The following is a 27,176-nucleotide window of genomic DNA, read 5'->3' as shown; positions in this document are numbered from 1 at the left end:
TATGAAGCACTGCTTAAATTGTTCTGTGCTGTGTTTATTTCCAGGCCTGACCTCATGGATAATTATTTGGCACTGATACTCTCTGCTTTTATTCGTAATGGGCTTTTAGAGGTAAAACTTATAAACCTTATTGTATTCCGTTTTGTTTTTCTTTAACAAAAGTCTTTTAGAACAAAAATGTGCTTATATATTATTTTGCAACAATAATATTTTGTTTTTATTTTCAAAGGGTCTGGTTGAAGTGATAACAAACAGTGATGACCATATATCAGTTAGAGCTACCATTCTTTTAGGAGAGCTTTTACATATGGTAAGTTTAGCAACTTCTGATTATATGTTTCATAACTTCAATGTTTGAATTTATAAAGCAGGTTATTATAGTAGTGTTGCTTTGTATTATCTCAAAAAATAATTTTGCATTTTCTATGAATGTTTATCTTTACATTACAAAAAGTCTTTGGTACCTATATCCTGATATCTATATGTAGATATTGATACATAGATAAAACCAACTGAGGTAGCTATATCTATCAATACATAGATATCTATGTAGATACATGTAGCACATACAAAATATTGAGTGTTATTTTTCACACTCGTTTTTGATGTTGATATTTTAATCATATAAATCTTAATTGATCTCACAAAGACTTACTACCTAAAAAGCAAGAAATTACAAAACTATAAATGCTACTTCAGTTTGCTAAGAATGGGAATAATACAAGGTAGTTAGCTTGAATTTTAGAAAGCTTTGTGCAAAAATTGTAGGTTGTCTTGTTGTCATAGTATTCTCTATAAACTTGTAGTTTGAGGTTCAGAGGGTGGGATTTTTTTTTTTCCCACCATGATTTTTTGACAGTAACTAGTAACTTTTGGGGAACTAGAAGCTAGGAAAGTGATCTGACCATTCTTTAATCCCAGCATATCAGTTGGGGAGAGTGCTGAAATTTTTAAGATAGAAATTCATGTTTCTAGGTCACCTACAAGTTAGTAAAATATGGAATAAGAAGAATCATTTTAAACTCATTAAAGAATAAATGACCCTTTGGCAAATCTTTTTAAGTTATGTTATGGTTTGCTATTATTAGCAGGTTTGTTTTGGTTTTGCTTTTTCTATTTCATATTCTCTCCCTTCCTCCCCTTCGCTACTCCTCCCCACATAGTAGCTGTGCTGTATGAATGAGGTAAAGAGCATTTAAACAGCCTTTAATGTTAATTGTCTTTTTAATCAGGGGATTATTTCACCACTTGCTCTGTTGTCTGCTCGTCTATGAAAGAATTAAGTAGTGTTGTAGGCTTTTAGCTCTGATTATTTGTATTTTAATTCTTAAGACACCATTTCCTATAATAGTACCAATATCCAGAATTATTTGCCTTTATATGAAGGAATCTCTTATAAATATCATCTTTTCTCTTTCCCTCCATATACCAGAATTTCTTAATTATTTTGAAATATAAAAACTGTACGTTATGAGTATAGCAGTATTAGATCGTTGCTTATTATTCTTACACGTTTAATTAATTTACTTATCTTCATTGGTAGAAAGCTGGTTGGGTGGTAAGATTTTGTTTGAAAAGCAAGAGTTAATAAGTTTCTTATTTGAAAGATTATGGTATATGAAACCAGCCTATCTTGAGAAGGTGATTTTTAAAACTTAAGAAGTCAACTTAAAAGTATTAATGTTGCATCTAACATTTTAAATGTCATTTTGAGCGTATGTTAGTTTCAGTCCTGTAATGTTTTGACATATAATCCTTTTTGGTTACTTAAGAATTGAAGTTTAGGCCAGTCTTGGTGGTTCGGCCTCTAATCCCAGCACTTTGGGAGGCCAAGGCGAGTGGATTGCCTGAGCCTGCGGGTCTGAGACCCCCCCTGGGCATCTTGGTGAGACCTCGTCTCTACAATAAAAATAAACAAATAAATAAATTAGCTGGGCGTGGTAACGTGCACCTGTAGTTTCAGTTACTTGGAAGACTGAGGTGGAGTGATCGCCGGAGCCCTGTAAGTCGAGGCTGCAGTGACTGGGAGCATGCCACTGCACTCCAGTCTGGGCAGCAGAGTGAGACTCCAACTCAAAAAAAAAAAATTGAGTTTAATTAGGTACCACTTTAAAGTCATACTTTAATATCATAATAAATGTATGAAAATTACTGGTTTTATTAATATATTGTGTGTATTTTTTTTGAGACAGGGTTCTGGGTCTCACTGTCACCCAGGATGGAATACAGTGGCACAATCACAGCTTACCACAGTCTCGAACTCCTGGGCTCAGGCAATCTGTCCTTCTTAGCTTCCCAAGTAGCTGACACTACAGGCTTGTGCCACCATGCCTGGCTACTTTTTAAAATTTTTTTATAGAGATAAGGCTCTCAATATGCTGCCTAGGCTTATCTTGAACTCTTAGGTTCAAGTAGTCTTCCCATCTTGGCCTCCCAAAGTGCTGGGATTACAGGCATGAGCCACCACTCTCGGCTAATATGTGTATCTTTATATTTTATCCTTGTTGAAAGCAGGTAAGACACAAATTATAAGTACGTAGGTATTTGGAAAAATAAATAATTAAGTTAATTTTATGAGTATGTCTTGAATATAGCTTTATATTTGGAGATAATCTATAACATGAAATACTTCTATTTCTTAAAAACTCATATAAAATGTTGTTTCATTTTAGGCAAACACAATTCTCCCTCACTCACATAGCCATCATTTGCACTGCTTGCCAACCCTAATGAATATGGCTGCATCCTTTGATATCCCCAAGGAGAAGAGATTGTAAGTATCAGAGCTTTAGCAAAGCTGTGCTTGGTGTAATTAATATCCACTTAGAGTATATTGTTTTCTTTTTTAAAAAAGTAGGATAGATAGGCTGTGCTTGGAAATTATTTGAGGAAATTTCCTGGAGGAAAAATTATTAGTCCTAAAGATATTTAATAATTTGGGTTTTTTTAGACTGAGTGAAGTAAGATCTTTTTTTTTTTTTGCATGTTTCTAGACAAGGACATAGACTTGCTAGCACATTGCTAAAAATTTTGGTTGAGAGTTTTTCAGGCAATTTTGAGCAGCAATTTAGGCTCATTTTTTAAAAAACTGACTATGAATTATTTTAGACTAACAAAGCACAAAGACTTCCAATACACTCTTCTTTATGTGTGATTAAAAATGGTGGAATTTGGTAATTCGTACTACAGGCCTGTATAGCAATAAGCTGAACTCTTAATACTGAAGGAGATACGGCAAACAGAGTTTAACACAAAAGTATAGCAATACACTGCAGCTCTGCTGGAATTGCAGTGCTAATAATAAAATGTAATATGTAAAAGGCAGGGATGGAGGAGCTCAATTGGAAAATGCAAGTGGGAATTTTTTTTTTAATTTGGTGAAGATTATATCTAGGCCAGTAATGTCTTTTGTTGCTTTATTTTTTTTGCTTGATGTTAGTGAAATGCAGTTCTTAAGCAATTCAAAACTTAGAATTTTTGTTAACAGTTATAACACATTTTGAAAAGTCTAGTTAGCTTTAGTAATACAAAAGTACAAATAATCTATTAATTTTAATTCTGTCAATTGAAACACCACTGTTTAACAGACTGAAGTTGTATTGTAAACTGAGGGCATTAGGGACCATCTCAGTCCTGTCTATAGGCTTTCAGTTTGCATGTTAGTAGTTTCATGATAGAAAAATGTACTTTCCCAATACCTGGTAGACCTTAATTCTGGGTCAGATTATGGCCACAAATTTCAGGACTCATCAAGAATTTAGATTTAGATTTTAGTAATAATAGTTGTCTTAGAATAGTTTTTTTCTTTAGTTCAGTAAGCTCTCTTTACTGATAGAGTAAATACTTGTCAATCAGCACAAAATTTTAAAATTCTGTTTACTAGAAGTTCTGAAGGTGAGACTTGCTACCAAATTATTAAAAGCCATACTTTTACATACCACAAACAAGGAATTAACCATAATTTTTTAAAAGTTATCATTTATAGTTATACATCAGTACAGAAAATGTAAACTATTCAATTGATATTAGAATCATTGATTATCCTTATGGGAGGACAGTGAAATTATTTCAGCCTCATACCATAAACAAAAATAAGTTTCATGTGGATTAAGAACTTACATGTGGAAAGGCAAAGCTTTAAAAATTTTATAAGAACATATAAAAAACTAGGTTTCTGACCTTGTAGAAGGAGTTCTAAAACCAATATACAAAAAGTACCCTCTACCATAGAAGGAAAAATTAGTAAGTACATATTCACTTGAGTCTAAATATTCAATGTTTCTTTATATAATTCAGCAGTGTTGTTGATTTTTTTTTAACTTTGTGTTTCCAAATTTGACTAAATCCCTTTTTTAGTAATAATCTCTAGCCTTGAATTATATAAGCTTTACTAATTTACCAAAGTAATCTTTTAAAAATTATACTAGTCTTGCTACTGTATTAATCAAAATTTTTTTCTCATTAGGCGAGCCAGTGCAGCCTTGAACTGTTTAAAACGCTTCCATGAAATGAAGAAACGAGGACCTAAGCCTTATAGCCTTCACTTAGACCACATTATTCAAAAAGCTATTGCAACACACCAGAAACGGGATCAATATCTTCGAGTTCAGAAAGATATATTTGTTCTTAAGGTACTAACATGAAATCATAATTTTTAACTTAAAGTTTCTTAATTTTTTAACCACTGGATTTTAGTATGCATATATTTGAGTTTGCCATTTTATTCATGAATACGAATTTTCAAATGGCTTTTGAGTTTTATAATGGCTAGGCAATTCAGAGCTAGGTTTCTATAACTTTGTAAAGTTAAAAACAAAAACCTTGATTTATCCTTAAGTGAAAAATCTTTCTTTCAATTTTTGAAACTTGAACTTAGTTTTCTGATGTAAAGACAGTTTGCCTCGATTTTTCTGATTACTTTCTGATTACTTTAGGATACAGAAGAAGCTCTTCTAATGAACCTTAGGGACAGCCAAGTCCTTCAACATAAAGAGAATCTTGAATGGAATTGGAATCTTATAGGGACCATTCTTAAGGTATGACAAGATACTTCAATGTGATGGCTTGATAGTCTTCATTTTATTATTAAATGTGATTTATTATAATTATGTGTTTGTAAATTGATAAATACATATGTAATATAACATTATATTTTTCTAGTGGCCAAATGTAAATCTAAGAAACTATAAAGATGAACAGTTGCACAGGTATGTAACAACTGTTTTGCACTTCAGTTTAAAGAGCTTATATTTGGATGATATTATGCCTAATGCCTGTTAAAAGTAATAATTAGTGTTTTAAAGATATGTACATAAATTTTAAGAATTAATTAGTCTTCAATAGATACTTATGTATATTTTTATATGTAGACTTATTTTATAACCAAAACGCATCAGCTAATTTTTTTTTTTTTTTAGTTATTTACATTCTACTTTTAGTTATGGAACAGATGGAATAGTTGAGATAAAACTTTCTCAAATTGGGATTATATCAACTGTAGAGTGGTCTCAGCCCTACACAAGGATGACATAATAAGGACATATTTTTTTTTAAAGCAGGATTTATTGAGAGGACAGGAAAGCCCCCACAGTGGGAAGGGACCTGAAGGGGTTGCCCAGGACGTATATTTTTAATACATAACTTCTATTTCTACTTGTGTCTGACTTTGGAGAGTTACTTATTTTTCCTCTACTTTGTCTTCTATAGCACATGAAAATGTTCACAGCATATAGAACACTTTTAGCTACTGTACTGTTTTCTAGTATACCATACATTTTTACTCCTTCTGAGCTTAGACTATCAGTACTGATCTCATTGGATAAGAGGATCTTACTTTACGTTTGAGAAGTTTATGTCATTAATGTGATCATTTGATTACTTTAATCAGCTTGTGATATGTAACTTAATATTTATATTAAGTTTTAAGAAATACCCAGAACATATAAATTACACTGAAATAAAAAAGCATAGTACTAACTTTTCATACTCCTTGAGAACAGAGATGATGTTTATTTGACTTTGTTTCCGTGACTCTCAGACTTGACACTTTTATTGGATAGAATTATAGTATACAAATTAGAATTTAACTTAATTAAAATTGAAACTTAGAACATAATGTTGAAAGTTATAACACTGAGATAGCACAAATTGTGTCTATAAATTCAGTCACCTAAATTATAATTTTTATGCTTGCCCTTTTGCTGAATTGTGACAACCAGACAAAATCAGGGTTATTTTATAGAACCATAGGACAAAGTTCTTCTTTAAATATAGTAGAAGAAATTTTACGTCCAGGTGGCTTCCTCATATTTATCCATTTGTGTATTCTGGCTGTGTAAAATCCACATTTTTTTCTGCTAGTACATTTCTTCACTTTTGCTTATTTCAAGTATCTCACTATAAAGTTTTATTACACAGAGATATTCTTTACAGTGAGGGTTTTTATTTTTAACTTTTTTGGCTTTAAAACAATATATACCAATGTGTTTATTAAATTTTTTGTCATTTATCCCAGTGGTTCCGACCCAAAACATATTCTCAAAACTTTATTATGTCGTAAACAATGGTTAAGATTCTAAAATAATTGTTTAATTTCTTACCTTGTTGCTAATTTTGTTTTGATATTAGGTTTGTACGAAGACTACTTTATTTTTATAAGCCCAGCAGTAAATTATATGCCAACCTGGATCTGGATTTTGCCAAGTCCAAGCAGCTCACAGTTGTGGGTTGCCAGTTTACAGAATTTCTTCTTGAGTCTGAAGAAGTAAGCACTCTGAATATTTTTAGAGCAATTTTTATTTATTGAATTGCCCCCTTCCCCTCCTTCTGTTTCCATCTTTTTTTTTTTTTTTTTTTTTTTTGCTTATATTTCTGAATATGCATAGGGTATACTTAGAAACACAGATGAGCCCCAAACCTGAATTTGAATCCTGACTTAGTCACTAGTTATGTCTTTGGGCAAGTTGTCTTCCCTCTAGAAGACCCAGTGTACTTGTCTGTAAAATGGTGAATAAATACCATCTCCATGCACCATTGTCTGAACAGAATTTAGAAATAACATATACTCAGTAATTGGTAACTTAATTATGATGATGATGATGATGAAAATTTTTGTACTTGACTAAAGTTTATTTTTTAAATTATAAGCATTAATTGCTTTTCTCACAGTGTCACAACGTATTTGCTTTTAGGATGGGCAAGGATATTTAGAAGATTTAGTAAAGGATATTGTTCAGTGGCTCAATGCTTCATCTGGAATGAAACCTGAAAGAAGTCTTCAAAATAATGGTTTATTGACTACCCTTAGTCAACACTACTTTTTATTTATTGGAACACTTTCTTGCCACCCACATGGAGTCAAAATGCTGGAAAAATGCAGTGTATTTCAGTGGTGAGCATATTTAGATTCTCTTGCAATATATACATACACTTTTAATGTAGTCATATATGGTATGCTTTTTGGTTTGTGTGCATGTATTTAGTAAGTTTTATTTTAAAAAGATTAAATTAGAGTTGTCTCAATACTTAGATATATTTTATGTGATAATTATTAAACACTTTTTTTTCAAGAAATGCTTGTTTGTTTTAGGAATTTAAAAAAATATTTGTTGAATTGTCTTCTTGCTTTCTCCCCAACACACAAGTGACTGTGTGTGGTGATTGATATGTTAATTAATTTGATTATGGCAATCACTTTCACAATGTATATCAAATTCTCATGTTGTGTACTTTGAATATATATAATTTTTATTTGCCAATTATACCTAATTAAAACTGAAAAAATATTTGTTCAGTTAATTAATCAATACAGCAATTTCTAGTAACCTTTATTATTATTATTTTTTTAAAGTCTCCTTAATCTTTGCTCCTTGAAAAACCAAGATCACTTGCTGAAACTTACTGTTTCTAGCTTGGACTATAGCAGAGATGGACTGGCGAGAGTCATCCTTTCCAAAATTCTAACTGCAGCTACTGATGTGAGTACAATGTAGGCAGTAAAACTATATTTTTATAAATTTTGAATTTATACATTATAAATTTTGGGTACTAAGTTAAATTGATTATAAGTTCTAAGAATATGATATGAAAATTGAATTTACTTTAAAATTTTAGTTCCACCAAGGAACTCCATATAGTACCCATATTTTTATGTCAAGGGAAAGAAGCTGCTAGATAGAAAGGTAAATATTTTATTTGATGATCACTAAAAAAAGTATTTATATCAAGGGCTAAAACATCAATTCTAGTCTTTCTGTCCTTTTCAAGTAGCAAAACTGTCTCAAAATTAAATAGGCAATTCATAGTGAAGTTTTTTTTTTTTTTTTTAATGTATTCATTTATCTTTGTAGGCCTGCAGGCTGTATGCAACGAAACATTTAAGGGTATTATTGAGAGCTAATGTTGAATTCTTTAATAATTGGGGGATTGAGTTATTAGTGACCCAGCTGCATGATAAAAACAAAACAATCTCTTCTGAAGCTCTTGATATCCTCGATGAAGCATGTGAAGACAAGGTGAAGATTCTTCCTTTTTTTTTAATAATGAAAAACTTAGACATAAATTTTTATTGAAATATTCCATTTTAATCGACAATTAGTAAAAGTGTATATAGAGTCATTTTGGAAATAAAGAATTTACCATCTTAATGCAGTTGTTAATTTACCTAATGATCATCTCTTTTAGGCCAATCTTCATGCTCTTATTCAGATGAAGCCAGCTTTATCTCACCTGGGAGACAAGGGTTTACTTCTCCTCCTGAGGTAAATTTTAAATAAATTGTTTATATCCTTATATTTTTTGTTATGTTCTCTCTGACAGTATATATTAAACCTGGATTCAAATCTGAATGGTAAGTACTCTAAAGAGTTTAGCTTTTAACTCTTGAAATAAACCTACTTTAGAATCTTGAATATCCTTTAATAATGTTGAAACTCGTTTCATTGTTCTCTAAATTTATTTGTAATTGGAGTTATAATAAATTAGAGTGTACCTTTTTATTTCGAAGGGAGCTATTTCTAAAGTCTCTTAACTTTTTAAACTTTTTTTTAAAATTTGAGGTATTTTAGCTCCTTAAACACTTTTTGTTGAGTTCAGTGTTAAAACTCTTGCTTGTTTGAATTTACAGATTTCTCTCCATTCCCAAAGGGTTTTCCTATCTGAATGAAAGAGGTTATGTAGCAAAACAATTGGAAAAGTGGCACAAGGTAACTTCTTATTGAATCAGGCTTAATTTGTATGTTTCCATCTTGAGAATAGATTTGTGAATTTCAAAGATGACTTTTTATATTATCAGTGATTTGAAACTAATTAAGTTAACTATTTAAACATTCGTGTGAGGATAAATCCTAAATTCTGCATAATTACTCATATTTCTTTAGTTATATTTTTTAAAACTATGGTTATTTCTTTTATCGTGAACTGTTGACTTTATGTACATTCTCTTGAAATTTTGCTTTCAACTCGATTAACTTTATAATCTACTGGTATAATTTGTTGACCCTACTTGCCATCATTTTCTTTCTTCTTCGGTGCCTTATGTAGCCTACAACTTTGCACAAGTCCTTCTAAGCTAAAACTAAAATAATTTTTTTGAATGAAGAAGTTGAAAACAGTCCTACCCAAGCAGATGTAATTATCTAATTAAAGTTTATTTTAGAATGCTTCTTTACATAAATCTGAGATCAACCTTCTTATTGTCATAGGCTATAGGGAAATCTAGTAATACAGGAGTAGTTTGAAGGTATTAAACAACTATCTACCTTTTTTTAAAAGTTGGTTCAATGACTCAGCCTGTAGTCCCAGCACTTTGGGAGGCCAAGGCGAGTGAATTACCTGAGCCCGCGGGTTCGAGACCCGCCTGGGCAACTTGGCAAGACCTTGTCTCTACACTACATCAAATAAATTAGCTGGGCATGGTAGTGCGCGCCTGTAGTTCAGGCTACTTGGAAGTTGAGGCAGAAGGATCGCTGGAGCCCAGAAGGCTGAGGTTGACATGGCTGGGAATGTGTCACTGCACTCCAGTCTGGGCGACAGAGTGAGACTCCAACTCAAAAAAAAAAAAAGTTGATTACTGTGGCTTCTAAATTATCAAAGCATCTTGGAAACCCATGGTCAAAATGATCTCTACCAATGTAAATGATTTTTAGATTTTTAAAAGTCATTTCAGATTATTTATCATCTATTTCTTCTCCTTTGTTTATGTAGTAATAATTATTTATATTGTCTACATTGAATCATATTCTATAAGTGATTCTCAAAATGAACTAAAAGTTTGATGCATACAACTTAAGACATGAAGTCTTTTAATAATTGGCGAATTGCAGAACTGTGATAAGATATGATAGTTTGATTTCTCAGAAGATAATAAAATTTTCTTATTTTACACATCTTTTGTTTGTTTGTTTTGAGTAGAAATCTCACTCTGCCTCCCAGGCAGGAGTGCAGTGGCATGATCATGGCTCCACCACAGCCTCGAACTCCTGGGCTCAAACAATCCTTCCACCCTAGCCTCTCAAGTAGCTGGGACTACAGGTGCATGCTGCCATGCCCAGCTTATTATTTTTTTATTTTTGTAGAGATGAGGTCTTATTGCGTTGCCTCAGCTGATCTCACTCCTGGGCTCAAGTAATCCTCTTGCCTCGGCCTCCCAAAGTGCTGGGATTATAGGCACAAGCCACCGCACCAGGCTACAAATCATAATGTTAGAAAATTGCTTAGCGAATCTGGTGCAGTGCTTTCAAATAGTAAGTACTATGACAAAGGTGTATCCAAATGTGTAAAGGAACACAGAGTAGAGATTAATGATTCTGCCTTGGGGATTATAAAAATAAATTTTGGACAGGCACAACAGAGGATACAATATTTGGAGTGGTCTTGAGGAGTAAGTAGGCAAGTAAATTGGAAGAAGGTATTCAAAGAAGAGGGAACAGAATAAAGCTGTACGGGTGATTGAAACTTAGACTTGTGAGGAAGGCTGCAGTCTAATGTAGTTGGGACCAGGATACATGGGGAGTGGCAAGATGAGACTGAAATGTTGTTAAAGCTAGATTGCAAAAGACCTTGTAAGCCATGTTATATCATATAAAAGAATTTCAATTTATATGTAGTGGAAATTATTGCAAATGTAAAGAGTTATCACAGTCAGTGTGGTGCTTTAATACATGACAGATTACAGTGTAGAAGTGGAATTTTGATTGTCAATGGGAAAGTCTAGGAATACTGATACTAGTTTAGAAGCAAGAATTTATGAGGGCCTGAACTTCAGTGGTAGTGAGATTGGATAGGTAGGGACACATTTTCTGGACACTTCTGAAATAAGATGGACAGAATTTATGAGCCGATTGGTTATGAGTGGTGTAATTTGACTCATAAGATTTCTAATTTAATCACTGCATATATAATGAATCACCAGTAATAGATCGAGATTAATTACAAAAAGTTGTTTGTTAGGATAAGAAGGTTGAATTTTAATATGTTGAACTAGTGTTGCCTGTAGGATGTCCAAGTTATGGTATCTAGGAAATATTTGAAAATGGAGATCTGGAGTCCAGATATGTATGGAAAATGGCAAATTTTTATGTCATCAGCATATAGTAGTATTTAAAACCTGAGCAGAAAACCTATGGGTATGACAGAACATTTGTATCCATAATACCTTGCCCTACCCTTTACAAAAATTTCTTAGATTTCTTAAAGTGGTGTTTTTATTTTTCTTATATTTATGCTTTCAAAATTTGCTAAGTATCTGACATATAAATCTAGTGGTTGCCATTATGATACTATGTACAATGAAAACAATGTTACCTTTTAGGAATATAATTCAAAATATGTTGACTTGATTGAGGAACAACTTAATGAAGCACTTACTACTTATCGAAAACCTATTGATGGTGATAACTACGTTCGTCGGAGTAACCAAAGGTATAGTCCAGTTAATGGAACAGTTGCTGGTTCTCAAATATCACATTTAAAGCCAGTCTGTAATAAATTTATTTATTTATTTACATTTCTTAGGCACTTATATGTTCTGTTTCTTACACTGATAGGAGAAATTTAAATTCACAGCCTTGATTGCTCAACAATTCCCGTGGCATTCATAGCATGTTGAATATGTCACTGACGTAGCATTCAGACAGACTCCATGCTTTCACCTCAGTCTACTTTTCTAGTCCTAAATTCTCATCAGTACTTTGAGACCTGATAAACTTTTAACAGGCTGGATATCCCTTATCCAAAATGATTGAGTCCAGGAGTGTTTCGGATTTTGGATATTTTAGATTTTGGAATGTTTATATGTTCATGATGAGATATCTTGGGAATGAAACCCACATCTAAACATGAAATTCAGTTGTTTTATATACACCTATATACATAGACTAAACATAGTTTTATACAACATATTTGATAATTTTGTGCATGAAAAAGTTTGTCTTAAGTACCAATGTGTGGAATTTTTCACCTGTTATGTCATTGTTACTTTAAAAGTTTTGCATTTTTGAGCATTTTGGATTAGAGATGCTCAACCTGTATTTTTTTGAGAAACTTCTCATGCCTTTCCAGCTCTGTATTTATATGGATTTATACTGGGGGATTTTATCTAAGTTTATTTATCTAATGCATTATTAATACTTATTTGTTTATATTAGTATATTTAAGTGAGCCAGTGGGTATATTAATAATCTTTTTTATACTAGATTACAGCGTCCTCATGTCTACCTGCCAGTACACCTTTATGGACAACTAGTACACCACAAAACAGGTTGCCATTTGTTGGAAGTACAGGTAAAAACATAATTTGCTTATGTTAAATAGTTAAAAGAGTAAAAGCAAAATTTTTTTAATATTGATAAAATATTTTTTGCAAAAATTTGTCAAAAACCTTCAAGTCAGTGGCACAATTACTTCTATAGTCTCTATCTTGTAATTGGTTTGGGCATTTTGTTTGTTATCCTTAGAAATATTCATGGCCTTGCATGAATTTCCTAAGTTATGTGTGACCTTTTTGAATAACTAACTTATTATGTTGAGTAAGCATCCCGGTGCAGGTCTCAGTTCTTTTTTATAATTTATTGGAGAAATTCACATCTCCAAAAACATACTTTTAAAAACTGAGTTTCTTTCACTTATAGGGAAGTAAACTGAAGCTGAAACCAGGTTCAGTTTATCCGTGATTAGTAATAAATTGAAAGCTGCTGCTGGTGAGCACCTCCTTATTCTCGTATATGCTTCATGGAATATAACAGGCATGAACCTGTTAGTACAGTATGTACACTGCATTTATGGCTGGGAATGCATCTTACAACTAGGTGTTTTCAATAAATACAAACTTTCTCTTATTTTAGATATAAATAGTTGTAGAAATCTGTGTGTACAATTGTTGTCTAGCAGTTTAGTTCCTTTTAGCATGAGTATTCATCTCAGGAGCACAAAGTTTTGCATAAATATACTCTATAGTTTTGTGTGTTTTTATATTATGTCTGTAAAGACTATTGGGGCAGCTATTTTTATATTAATATTTGGAAATAAAGTCACTTAAAACATAAGCGATTTGCTCATTATCACTGTCTGCATAGTATGATAAAATGTGAACACCAATTTATTTTACACTTAAAAGAAATGATGGGCAAGGCATGGGAGCTCACACCTATACTCCTAGCACTTTGGGAGACCAAGGCAGGAGGACTGCTTGAGCCCAGGAGTTCGAGACCAGATGGGGCAATATAACAAGACCTCATCTCTACCAAAAAGAAAAATTAAGCAGGCCTAGTGGTGCATAACTGTATTCTCAGCTACTTGGGAGTCTAAGAAAGAGGAATTGCTTAAACCCAAAAGTTTAAGGCTGCAGTGAGCCATGATTGTGCCACTGCACTCCAGTCTGAATGACAGTGAGGTCTTGACTAAAAAATAAATAAAATAAATAATCATAATTTTGACTTTATAATACTAAGTGCCAGGTATACTTTCTTAATTAATTAGATATAATTACTTTATATCCAATAATTTATTAAATCTTGTGAGAGAGATGCTATTATTATCAGTATTCTAGAGATGAGGAAATCAAAGCATGGTGAGGTTAAGTAATTTGGCAACACAGCAAATAAGTGATAATATGAACTCAATATGAACTCAGAACCCATATACCAATGCTGTCTCTTAAGAAATTTTACTTGAAATTATTTTAGAATTTTAAACATGCAAACATGATTCTAAAAGCAAACTTTAGATAGGTTTTAGGATGCAATAAAAGTACATTAAAGGCATGATACTATTTTTATGGTATTTTTATTTCTTTCTCCAGAATATTATTACAGAACTCTGTCACAACGTTCGGACACCAGATTTGGATAAGTGGGAAGAAATTAAAAAACTGAAAGCATCTCTTTGGGCCTTGGTTTGTAATAAACACTTCTGTAAGATCTTTGCAATATTAGATTTTTAGATCTTTCCATTTTTTGTCTCTAATACTAAATAAAAAATTCTTTCCCCAGAACTTGTTCTTAGATTAATATTCTAGATGAGGATTATTCCTATCAACTTAAATATTTATCTTTATGTTGATAAATTTATGTTGATAAATATTATCTTTATGTTGATAAATAGATGGTCAAACTATTAGTTTTATAGCTTTTGTTTTAAGCTTGAACATTAATACCTAATGTTTTTTATTTGAGGGATTTTTTTTCACATATTTTTCTTTCTCATAAATGGGGTTAAATTTGTTTCTTGGGAGTTTTCCAGATCTCTTGAAAGAGCTACTCTGGGTGCATAAATGTAATTATGATTTTTCCCCCCCAGGGAAATATTGGCTCATCAAACTGGGGTCTCAATTTGCTGCAGGAAGAAAACGTGATTCCAGATATACTGAAACTTGCAAAACAGTGTGAGGTTCTTTCCATCAGAGGGTATGTCATTTAACTCAGAAAACTTTCTAATGTCTATAATTGTTATTCACAAATGGATGTGAGGGAAAAGTATTTTCTGTGTAGTCTATAAGTTAATTCACTGAAAGTCCTAATGATATAAGATTTTTAAATTAAGAATCTTAATGAACTCTTTGTTTACTGTTGTCATTCCATTTTTATTATAGTATCGAAGTTTATCTTGCAGGTGAACAGGGAAAACATACTGTGTGTACAAATATTCCAGTAGTCCAATAGCCCAGATATTTGAAATTATAATGGGAAAGCTAATATATGTATTTTTTGCTAAAATTACATTGTGTTCTTTTTATTTTGTTGTAATTAATATTTGTATTAGGAAGTTTGCATGGTTTTGTTGCTGCTAATTTATTTCTAACTAGTTTTAAAGCATTTTTATCCACAGCTAAGTAATTTTTAATGAGTTTTAAAGAAAATTCAAATGTACATGTAGCAGATTAATCTGTGGTTGCTTTAAGAAATCTCAACTTGGAGTTATAAACTGTATTACTTCATCTTCTATATACAGGACCTGTGTATATGTGCTTGGGCTCATAGCTAAAACCAAACAAGGCTGTGATATTCTAAAATGTCACAACTGGGATGCTGTGAGGCATAGTCGCAAACATCCATGGCCAGTAGTTCCAGATGATGTGGAACAACTTTGTAATGAACTTTCATCTATCCCAAGTACTCTAAGTTTGAACTCAGAGTCAACCAGCTCTAGACATAATAGTGAAAGTGAATCTGCACCATCAAGTGAGTATCAATCATCACAGAAACATTTGATTTGTATTTACATTTGAATTTTTATTTTTACATTGTAAACATTTGTATTTTTCAAAGTAAATGTATTTGTTACATCCTTATTATACTTTTATCTAAGATAATATTTTGACAATAATAACCTCTTGGAGAATGCATATCTTTTCACAACAGAGTATAGTCACCAGCCTACATCGTTCTCTCCCCTTGTTATTCTTAATAGCTTTTGAAAAATCCTACATACTGAGTTATATAGAAAGCCACATGCCAGAAGAACCAGTGCCCTTTTTCATTGTCATAAAAGAAACAAATTTAACAAGTATTTGTTTACCATCTTCATTTACTTAATCTTTTTTTTTTTTTGAGTTGGAGTCTCACTCTGTCGCCCAGACTGAAGTACAGTGGCCGCTCCCGGCCACCGCAGCCTCGACCTGCTGGGCTCCGGCGATCCTTCCGCCTCAGCCTTCCAAGGAGCTGGAATTACAGGCATGCACTACCACGCCCGGCTGATTTTTTGATTTATTGTAGAGATGAGGTCTCGCTGCCCAGGCGGGTCTCGAACCCACGGGCTCAGGCAATCCACTCACCTCAGCCTCCCAAAGGCGCGGGATTACAGGATGAGCCACCGAGCCCGGCTACTTAATCTTTTTACTCATTTTTTTAAGATATAAAGATTGTTAAGCCAGAATATATTTTTGAGAGACATTATAGTCACATCTTTATATTTGAGAGAAGCACTCTCAGACAATGGAACTGCTAACAGATGGAGTATTAAAAATAATTATATATAAAGTGGTTGTGATTTTAAACCCTGTGCTAAATGCTATCAGGTGTACAAAATTTATGGCATGCCTCTTCCTTTTAAGATAGTACCAGATATAAAAGACTATATTTCACCAAATATGAAATGCCATTAATTATTACATGAACCAAAATTTTATGTACTACTGAGAAAGAAGAAAAAAATGCTGCCTATTAAACTAGGACATACCACTGGTTGCAGGATGCATTCTAATTTTAGAATCAGATATTCTGTGTGAAAATAAGAGATCAAAAGTGAAAAATATGCATCTTGGAATTGACAAAATATAGAAATACAATGCAGTATGCAAGTTCATATAGGATTTTCTCTTACTGTCTCTCAAAATACATTTGGAGTAGTTTACAGTTATTCAATAGAAAAGTTAAAGAAAAGTTAAAGTAGACTAAAATCTTACGGATGTCACTAGGCACCTAGGTTGAATCCTCTATAGAGTTGATCACTGAATTTAGATGAGTTTCTTAGTATTTAAGACAAAATAGGAAATAAACATAATTAGCTTAAACATGAATTTAAAATGTTGTAGCTTGGTTCTCTATAACTATATTTTGTTAAAGATTGGGAATTTGTTTCTTACAAGATAAATTTCTCTTACCTTTTGTGATTTGAAGATAAACCACTAGGATTCGTTAGCAACTGAGTGAGCATCCACGGTCAAGATTCCTTTTTCCCTTTAATTTTTATTCTGAACAGTTGGAGAATCAAAAGAAACTTTATGTAACTTGTGCCATAGTGAGTCTTGTGGTTTTTCTTTGGAAATAACAGGACATTCTCATAATGACATCATTTTACATTTTATTCACATTCAAACTCTGGGTTTCAGGGAAACTCTTTTTGTGTGGCTGAATGGTTTAACCCTTAATTTTGAATTTTTTTCTACCAGATGACTAAAAAAACTTTTCCGGAAATGTGATGTCACTAGTAGTTATCATATATCTGTCATTTTGCATGTGCTTGTATTAATTGATCCTTCAATCATAGGTATGTTCATATTGGAGGATGACCGATTTGGCAGCAGCTCTACTAGTACGTTTTTCCTTGATATCAATGAAGATGCAGAGCCAGCATTTTATGACCGATCTGGACCCATAAAGGATAAAAATTCATTCCCTTTCTTTGCTTCTAGTAAACTTGTGAAGAATCGTATCTTAAATTCACTTACTTTGCCTAATAAAAAACATCGTAGTAGCAGTGATCCAAAAGGAGGGAAAGTGTCATCTGAAAATAAGACAAGCAACAGGCGAATCAGAACACTTACGGAGCCAAGTGTTGACTTTAACCATAGTGATGATTTTACACCCATATCCACCGTACAGAAAACATTACAATTAGAAACTTCATTTGTTGGGAATAAGCACATTGAAGACACTGGTAGTACACCAAGTATTGGAGAAAATGACTTAAAATTCACCAAAAGTTTTGGCACAGAGAATCACAGAGAAAATACAAGCCGAGAGAGGTTAGTGGTAGAAAGTTCAACAAGTTCCCATATGAAGATACGTAGCCAAAGTTTTAATACAGACACTACAACAAGTGGCATAAGTTCAATGAGCTCAAGTCCTTCACGAGAGACAGTAGGTGTAGATGCTACAACTATAGACACAGACTGTGGAAGTATGAGTACTGTGGTAAGTACTAAAACTGTTAAGACAAGCCACTATTTGACACCACAGTCTAACCATCTGTCTCTCTCCAAGTCAAACTCCGTGTCCCTGGTGCCTCCAGGTTCTTCTCATACACTTCCTAGAAGAGCACAGTCCCTTAAAGCACCCTCTATTGCTACAATTAAAAGTCTAGCAGATTGTAACTTTAGTTACACAAGTTCTAGAGATGCCTTTGGGTATGCTACACTGAAAAGACTACAGCAACAAAGAATGCATCCATCCTTATCTCACTCTGAAGCTTTGGCATCTCCAGCAAAAGATGTGCTGTTTACTGATACCATCACCATGAAGGCCAACAGTTTTGAGTCCAGATTAACACCAAGCAGGTGAGCAGATATATGTTTAAAAATAAGCAATGATGGTTGCACTTTAACAAGTTTAAATGTAAAGCATTAGCAAGGTCTTACACCATCTAAGCCTCATAACTGACCTATTCCAATTGTTTACTATGGTAGGCTATAAGCTCCTTGTTACCCGATATGATTTGAAATGGATTCTTGCAGCTGCGAGGGGGGAAAAAGAAACTCCTTTAGGCCCTGAAAATAAACATACGTGCTTTGCAAGGACACACAAGTCACAAGCTTTTTTTTATCTATTTCTCGCTTCTGCAAGGATCGATTTTAAAAAGAAGCATGTCGGGGGAATCAGGAGCTTAAGACCTACAATAACAAACAACCTTTTCAGGTAGGTCAATTTAAGGCTCCAAAAGTTGACCTCTTTATTACTTTTTTTTTTAAAGATGACTGAAAATTTTAGTGAAATTATTTTCAGTTTAAGTAGCTATGATTATTAAGTAGGAACCTGAAAAACACTAAATGAAAATACTTAGCCTTTAAGACTCAGCAAGGATCTCTATTATATTTAGATTGTATCAAGCTGGTCAAAGTAAACAGTTTAGATTTTACCTTTAAAATAGACATACAGTATTAAATTTGCAAAAATTTTTGTACCTATATTTTTTTGTTGGGTCATGATTCTAAGCAACTTTCCTTAGTTTTAAGTTATTCGTTTATATTTATTTAAATAGATTAATATATGTCACATGCATAATATGTCAACAGTATGTTAGAATAGTGTCTGGCACATATTAAGCACTCAGTAAAAGTTAGCTGTCATTCTTATCATCAGTAATTTAATGTAGTTCATCTGGTTCTTACATTAAATTCTGAATAACATTAAACAGTTTTGTTTCAATATTGCTTAACACACTTAATAGAGGGTCTCCTGGTAGCAGATGATGAATTATATCTTTTTTTGTAGAATTTAATGAACTATGCAGAAATGTCTCATCTGCTTGGAACTCACTGACTTTGGCTACCTTGTTCAGAACAAACCCAGACAAACATCTCAACAGCTCACTTTTACAAATGTATGCAATAAAGTTGATGGATTTTGAAAAATGTAGGTCTATTACCACCTCTGATAGAGATTGCACTCAGGGGTTTTAAGCTGTTTTATTGTTGCTTTTGGAGCAGAGAAACCTTTTTTTTCACAAAAAGATTTCTGTGAAAACCCAGTATATGGAATAGATAGAAATGGAGCTATACAAGTTGAAATAGGAATTGGGAAGGAGAATAATCCAATAATTTTTCCTCCCATTCCACTATTCCTTGAAGAGTTCTTTGGAGTCAGAGAGAGATAACACTGTACAATTTCAAAACCACTGACCTCTTTTATGGAATTCATGAATTTCAGTTAAGACTGGTTTTTAGATGTTAGTTAGGTTTTTACTTTGATGATCTTAATAGCTACTATTTATGAAGCTTTCATATTGTACATTTTATGAAATAGTTCTTTGATTTAATATCAGGCTGTATAAGTACATTTTAAATATTTATACAAGGCACTATGCAAGTTTCCATATTTGTGTGTGTACATTTCTGACCTTGTTTTTAGTCACGTATGACTTTGTTTTTTAATCCTTGACCCTGTTTATCCCATATAAGGCAGCCATTGTGGTACCCAGTCATACAAGGTAGCCCTAATCCCATGAGATACTCATAGATCTTTAGATGTAAAATATACATTTGCTCAGAAGTCTAAAGGTATTTTCAACACACACACAAATATGGAACCTTGCATAGAGCCTTGTATATATACAGCAGATATCAAGTAGATATTTTTAGCATGTCTGTTGTATGAATAAGAATCTATGAGTAGGGCAACCCCTTTGGGTCCCCTCCCACTGTGGGAGCTTTTCTGCCCTCTCAATAAATCTCACTTTTAAAAAAAAGGAATCTATGAGTATATGAGAAAGATGTATCTTATGGAAATATCACTGTATCATATTTGTTGTGGGGTCTCTGGTAAGAATACAGTATGGAAATATCAGTGTTTTATCTAAAGCTCTTTTTTGTCATATATATCAATGGCACCATTTTTGTGTTGTGTCTTTCTGTGTTACATAAATCTTACATCTTATGTTGATAATGAAAGCATTGAGGTAATTATCACCCACAAAATGATAATGTAATTGATCTTATCTTTCACTAATATGTTAAATGGCATTAATACACATACACTTAGTTGTATGATAACAAATCTAGCAGTCTCAAGTGATTGTGAAGATTGTCCTTGGACCATACCTCTGACTTCTGAGGTATGTTTATTTTTTTATTTTTAGATATTGAAAGTTATTTAATTGCTCACCTTTTCACCTTTATCTGGGAGACCATAACTGTTGTTTTTGGTGACAGTCAACATAACTGGGAACCTTTTACATATCTGTCTAAAGCAGCTAATATTTTTAAGTGATTATGTGTTCCCAGTAAACAAGATGGCACTGCTTAGTACTTGACTAGCTACTTGTCTTTTATGAAGGTAGGAGGTAGGAATATAAGTTGTTTCTTTATATATTAAAATTACAAATCAAGAAAATAATACAAGTTCTTTTTTTGGGGGTTTTTTAGGTTTATGAAAGCTTTAAGTTATGCATCATTAGATAAAGAAGATTTATTAAGTCCTATTAATCAAAATACCCTGCAGCGATCCTCCTCAGTGCGGTCCATGGTGTCCAGTGCCACATATGGGGGCTCAGATGATTATATTGGACTGGCTCTCCCAGTAGACATCAATGATATATTCCAGGTATCCTCATACATTTTCATGAATTGGTCTCCTCTTTATTAGAAATCATAACTTAGTGGACACTAATTTGGGGAAAAATGATCTTTAAAGACAGTTTTGTTTAGAAAAATTTTAAATGAAAATCGTTTTGCCATTTTTAGCTATTCTATACTCTTATTTAATATCTCTGGATCCTTAGAACATTATCCTCCCTCTCTTCCCATACTAAATTCGTATCATTTGATTTCTTTATCTGTATATTCTTTGTAGAAATTTATTACATTCCTGACCTTGTTTTTAGTCATATAAGACTTATACCTTGTTTTTTAATCCTTGATTCTATTTATCCCATATAAGGCAGCCATTGTGGTGCCCAGTCATATAAGGTAGCCCTAATCCCATGAGATACTCATAGATCTTTAGATGTAAAATATACATTTGCTCAGAAGTCTAAAGGCATTTTTGATAAACACTAAAATAATTATTTTAATATGCATTTACTCACCAAGAGTAGGATAAGGACTTTTAGAGTTGTCATTTTGTTAAGTTGTAGCAATTTAACCTTCTGTAGTATAAACTTTTCACTGTAGGTTTATATGCTGTAGTAGTTCTGTTTTAATCGTATTTCATTTCATTTTACTAATATTCATAAAGTGGACTTCTTTTTATAAAAGTACTTAACATGATATATATCTGTTTTAGATAAAGTACTTAACATGATATATATCTGTTTTAGGTAAAGGATATTCCCTATTTTCAGACAAAAAACATCCCTCCCCATGATGATCGAGGTGCAAGAGTATTTGCCCATGATGCAGGAGGTAATGCATTGTTCTTTGTATTTATGAGACTTCTCTCTATATTAAAAAGAAAATTCTTAGTTGTTTTTTGTAGGATGGTATTAAAAATTTAAGTAGACCTACTCTTGGGTAGGCCCAGTTTTTGTGAGAGACGTAAAGTGTTTTTTTAACTAAGTACTTAGCCTCCCAAGAAGATAAAAACCAAATTAGTTGTTCTGTTTTTTAAAAAGTAGTACATGTAGTACATGAAAAACTTATAGCAGTAGACCTCATATGTCCATGGAACAGCTATTTGTTTGGGGCAAGGAGAGAGAGAAAAATGAACTTACATATTACATTATCTCTCTTTGTTATGAACTGTTATATATTTTAATGATTATATACATATAAGCCACAAATTTTTAGCTTTATAATCTTGATTTTTTTTTAACAAATGCCTCTTTATAGTTGGGATAATTACCTTCGTTAGACAGTTATTGAGATAACTGAAATGATTTATAAATTATATAATGTTAGCTTTCCATTTGTATTTAAAACTGCATTAAAGTAATATAAACATATCTGCTGACTAAAAAAAATATCTGCTGACTTGAGTTATTTTTGTAATTTAAAGCAAATTACTCTTTTTTCTTTCCAGTTAAAGTTAGATTCTGAGCCATAAAAAGTGTTTTGGCTCTCTTTCCTAATTTCTTTCTTTAAAAATACACATAATTTAAGTCATCTTGAAAAATACTCTTTTTATCGGATTGTGTATTTATGCACAGGTCTTCCATCTGGAACTGGAGGTCTTGTAAAAAACTCTTTCCACTTGCTACGACAGCAGATGAGTCTTACAGAAATCATGAATTCCATCCATTCAGACGCCTCTCTGTTTTTAGAAAGTACAGAAGACACTGGACTACAAGAGCATACAGATGATAACTGCCTTTATTGTGTCTGTATCGAAATTCTGGGTTTCCAGCCCAGTAATCAACTAAGTGCAATATGTAGTCATTCAGGTAAGTGATCGTGTCCTTCTAGATGAATCCACCTGAATTTGAATCTGCTCCAGTACCAAGGCATCTCTCAGCTCTTTTAATCATATCCTCTTGTTCTGTTCTATGTCAGCTTTAGTTCAGCCAATCAACATCTCCCTACTGGAGTATTAGTTTTTCAGCCTCTAATGTTGGTCCCTTCCCATTCATCTTTCATACTATCGTTTAGGATTAATCTGTGTACAGTTCTTTACTGACTACTCATGCCTAACACACAAGACTCATTATGATCTGTCTAGTGTTTTTTTTCCTGCCATTTTCCTTTCTTATATCTGACATACCATCACTGACTGACTTGAAGCTTTGAATAAACTTCTAGGCATGAAAAACGTGTTTTCCCTGCTGTTCTCTCCTTGCCCTTTCCCCTTATCATGCAGACATCCGTGGTTTATTTGGCAAGTCCACCTCATCCTCTGTGTCAACAGCATCTTGCCTGTGAAGTCTTCTCTGATTCTCTGAGTCAGTTGTTGATACTCCTTTCTTTCTGCTCTCATTGCTCTTTGCAAATAGATCTCTCGCAATAATTATGATTATTATTACTTGATATTTTTTTGTCCCTTCCACTAAGTTCCTTTATGACATGTCTTTTCAAAAGTTTTCAGATTTCTTAATACCTAGGTACATACTGCTTTGTACAGTAGGTCCTCAGTATGTATTTGGTGAGTGAGTAAATAAAGTGTACTCAGATTGAGCTTTTTTATGTAGATCAATGAGTAACATGTATTAGCAATTTCAGTGTAGTATATATGTGTTTAAAGTTATATCTTTAAACTATTAAACATATGTATTAAACACATGTATATATTATATCTTGTTGAATGTCACTTAGCCAATCTCAGAAAAACCTAGTGATGAGCAAAGTTCTCTGGTTTACTTTTCCAGATTTCTCCTTGATATTCTAATTATTAGCTTCCTAACTAATGGTTGCAGCTCACTGATATGCCACAGTAGGATGTGGTTGTGTTGAGATACTGATCCTCTCAATGGTTTTGTGTCTCAGTAGGGCCTGGGTATGGCACATCCTTGGACTATGTATTTTCTACTATGAATAGCCCTGTCTGGAACCCTTGCATACTATAATTATTTTCACTTTCTATGAATAAGTTTGGGAAAGCTATTCGATATATTGTACATAATAGAGAAGATGCGATTTTTAATCAATTTGGCTATTCATTGTTCGTGATTTAGTTCCTACAAGTTCTTCTTCATTTACTCGTTCAACAAATACTTACGAAGTGCTTACTGTGGAGCTTTGCTGTACTGTTTCCCACTTATGAACAGATAAGGTAACCAGCCTTCTCAGTACCCAGGCACAAGGCAGTCACAGCTAGTTCTAATCCATTTGTGATCTGTGTAATCAAATCTAGTGTTAAAAAGCGTAGGACTTGTGTGGGAGACTTGCTGCAGTCAGAGAGGCACTCATCTTGGCACAAGCCATTGGAACCTCCCCTTACCCCTCCCCCCGACTTTCTATTCTAGTGATGTAAAGTTTAGATTGAGGAGCAGTCGGGAAGAGAGAATAATTATTGTCTTAATTGGGAAATTATTACAGTTTGCCTCCTGATAGTCATTTGAGATGTGTGAGGGATGGGAAGCTAATTGAACCTTTAAACATTCATGCACTCAACATGATATTTATTATGCAGCCTGGGCCAGACATTGTAGTAAATTCTAGGAAAGAAATTGTGAGGAAAAAAACAAAAGGGCACTGTCTCTGCACTTTTCTAACTTCAATCCAGTGGGGAAAGAAATATATTGATTAACGGGTTAATGCAGATAAAATGCTGCATTCATAGCGAATGCCATTAAGAAGTGGCACATGGTACTAGCCGAGGACTGTAATCAAGTAGGCAGATCAAAGAAGAGATTTCTGAAGGAGTTACTGTTCAGCTGTGGTCTGAAGAATGAATAGAAGCTAAGTGAAGATGGAAGTAAAGGGTATTTTAGACAGAGGGGACAGCAGGAGCACTATTTATCCAGTGAGAGCGAGCTTGAAGAATGAAAGAGGCTACAGGATACCTGTGTGACTAGAGCTCAGCCGGAGGGAAGGAGATGACAAGATGGGCCTAGGAGGATAAGGAGAGACCAGGCTCTACAGAGAGCCCTTGCCACCCAAAGTATGAATAGTGGGCCTGCAGCATCAGCATGCCCTTGAGGACTTGTTAGAAATGCAGAATCTCAAGCTTCGCTCCACACTTGCAGAACCAGAATCTGCATTTTAACAAGACTCACAGGTTATTCACATGTACAATAAAGTTTGAGAAGTACTGCTACAGGCCATATTAAGGTTTTTGTGTGTCAGAAAGAAGATACTGTTATTATCTCTGACGAATAACTAAAACCTAGTTCCTTTGTAATGTTTATTTTTAGAGAGATGTCAAGTCTTGAACACAATAGGTATTCTCAGAATTTCTAGTCTGGTAGTGATGGTGGTTCAACAAATGTTAATGTTCAGAAGAATGATACTAGACTAGCATATTTTAGTAGCACATTTTGTTTTGTGTTCTGATATTTTCCAGATGTTTATGCATTGTACGGTGCTAGTATCCAAGTCAAAATTCAGTCTTGTATATTTCTATTAGGTCTAGCTTATACACGCCACCCACATTTGCCCTAATATAGTTAGCCAACTTATATTGGGGAACTTTGTCAGTGTTTTAAACTAGTCTATCAGAGAAAGCATTAGAAAAACGTCAACTACAAAAGGTAATGGCAAGAGGATCAATTTGAATATCTAAGTTATTAAATTGATAATTTTGAGGGAGTGGGCAAAACTACACTGGGGATAGGAGGAACTAAAAGCAACTGTCATGGTTTTCAAATTATCTTAGCTGTAGAATTTATATTTCACTCACAATTTATTCACAAGACTAGTGGTGTATACACATGATGTTGGGGAAGATGAGACCCAACTATCTGGCCTTCACCTTACCCAACTGACAACCTTTGAGGAGGCCCCAGGAAGTGCCAGTCCTCAAAGAAACACTGAAAGCCACAGGTATAAACAGAGAAGACTTAGAGTTAAAGCCAAGTTGTTCCTTCTAATTAGTTATTTGATCTTGGGCAATCTACCTAATCTCATTGAGCTTTAGTTTTTGTTCTGTTAAGTTTCTAAATGGGAATAATGATACCTTATGGCATTGTTTTTTAAGTTTCTAAATGGGAATAATGATACCTTATGGCATTGTTTTGGTGTTTAATAACGTATTAGATTAGCATTCAGTAAGAGCTCAGTAAATGGTAACTCACAGTAAGGTGTTTATGTTAGAAATTATATTCTCTCCCCTAAATTCTGATAGTTCAGTTATGGAGATCCTGCTGTGTTTCTAAGGGAAATCTCCTTTCTCACTTCTTTGACATCTGCCTATTAGAGGTGGTTATTAGGTGGGTATAAATGTATCAGATAGAGCTCTTCACAGAATTCTTATTTTTTTCAGAAATAACTTCATCAGCATTTCTCATAAGCTCTTTTATGACTTATTGCTTTGTGGTAGGAAAATTTAACTTATGATTTATTTTTTTAATTAACCTGAATAGACGTTTGTTTTGTTTTATTTTGTTTTTACAAATAGCTTTTTATTCTTTTTTATATACAGTGGCATTTAGCTGGAGTCAGCTTTATGCTGAACTACATAGGTTAAAGAAGGCACCTAGTCTCTTTGTCTAGGATATGGATCTCTTCTGTGCTTTTTGTCTCCATTTTCAGTTAAAAGATAAAACTAGGCTAGAGTATCATTAATTAAAAAGGAAATAAAAAATAAAAGTAAACAACAATGATTAAGAAATAAACGTCAACCATTTTGATAAAACTACTTAGCTTATGGATGAGATGCTTTATCCAGGTTAAAAATAGTCTTGAAGCCGGGCTTGGTGGCTCAGCCTGTAATCCCGTGCCTTGGGAGGCTGAGGTGAGTGGATTACCTGAGCCCGCGGGTTCGAGACCCGAAGGGGAACTTGGTGAGACCTCATCTCTACAATAAATCAAAAAAAAATTAGCCGGGCATGATAGCGTGTGCCTGTAATTCCAGCTACTTGGAAGGTTGAGGGGGAAGGATCGCTGGAGCCCCAGCAGGTCAAGGCTGCGGTGGCCGGGAGCAGCCACTGCCCTCCAG

General features: G+C 33.4%; 1 protein-coding gene across 2 annotated transcripts in view; it reads left to right on the top strand.

Moving 5' to 3' along the window:
- Positions 1–27,176, top strand: part of RICTOR (RPTOR independent companion of MTOR complex 2) — a 75,905-nt gene that overhangs the window by 42,882 nt on the left and 5,847 nt on the right. The window contains exons 12-33 of one of the 2 annotated variants that reach the window (XM_008066519.2): positions 45–111; positions 230–310; positions 2,673–2,773; positions 4,466–4,631; positions 4,935–5,036; positions 5,161–5,207; positions 6,628–6,763; positions 7,191–7,390; positions 7,850–7,976; positions 8,349–8,513; positions 8,683–8,759; positions 9,125–9,203; positions 11,810–11,919; positions 12,693–12,780; positions 14,297–14,389; positions 14,794–14,900; positions 15,445–15,674; positions 17,482–18,490; positions 18,777–18,848; positions 21,074–21,251; positions 21,967–22,051; positions 22,795–23,028. In XM_008066519.2, the coding sequence (XP_008064710.1) occupies positions 45–111; positions 230–310; positions 2,673–2,773; positions 4,466–4,631; positions 4,935–5,036; positions 5,161–5,207; positions 6,628–6,763; positions 7,191–7,390; positions 7,850–7,976; positions 8,349–8,513; positions 8,683–8,759; positions 9,125–9,203; positions 11,810–11,919; positions 12,693–12,780; positions 14,297–14,389; positions 14,794–14,900; positions 15,445–15,674; positions 17,482–18,490; positions 18,777–18,848; positions 21,074–21,251; positions 21,967–22,051; positions 22,795–23,028 (3,554 nt within the window). The remainder of the gene's footprint in view (positions 1–44; positions 112–229; positions 311–2,672; positions 2,774–4,465; positions 4,632–4,934; positions 5,037–5,160; positions 5,208–6,627; positions 6,764–7,190; positions 7,391–7,849; positions 7,977–8,348; positions 8,514–8,682; positions 8,760–9,124; positions 9,204–11,809; positions 11,920–12,692; positions 12,781–14,296; positions 14,390–14,793; positions 14,901–15,444; positions 15,675–17,481; positions 18,491–18,776; positions 18,849–21,073; positions 21,252–21,966; positions 22,052–22,794; positions 23,029–27,176) is intronic. The other variant, XM_008066520.2, reaches the window with a different exon arrangement.

The sequence above is a fragment of the Carlito syrichta genome, unplaced genomic scaffold, assembly GCF_000164805.1.
Source record: "Carlito syrichta isolate Samal-C Ts95f unplaced genomic scaffold, Tarsius_syrichta-2.0.1 Scaffold308993, whole genome shotgun sequence".
Classification (NCBI taxonomy): domain Eukaryota; kingdom Metazoa; phylum Chordata; class Mammalia; order Primates; family Tarsiidae; genus Carlito; species Carlito syrichta.
Note: the sequence above shows the minus strand (reverse complement) of the source record. Positions and strands in the feature narration are given on the sequence as shown.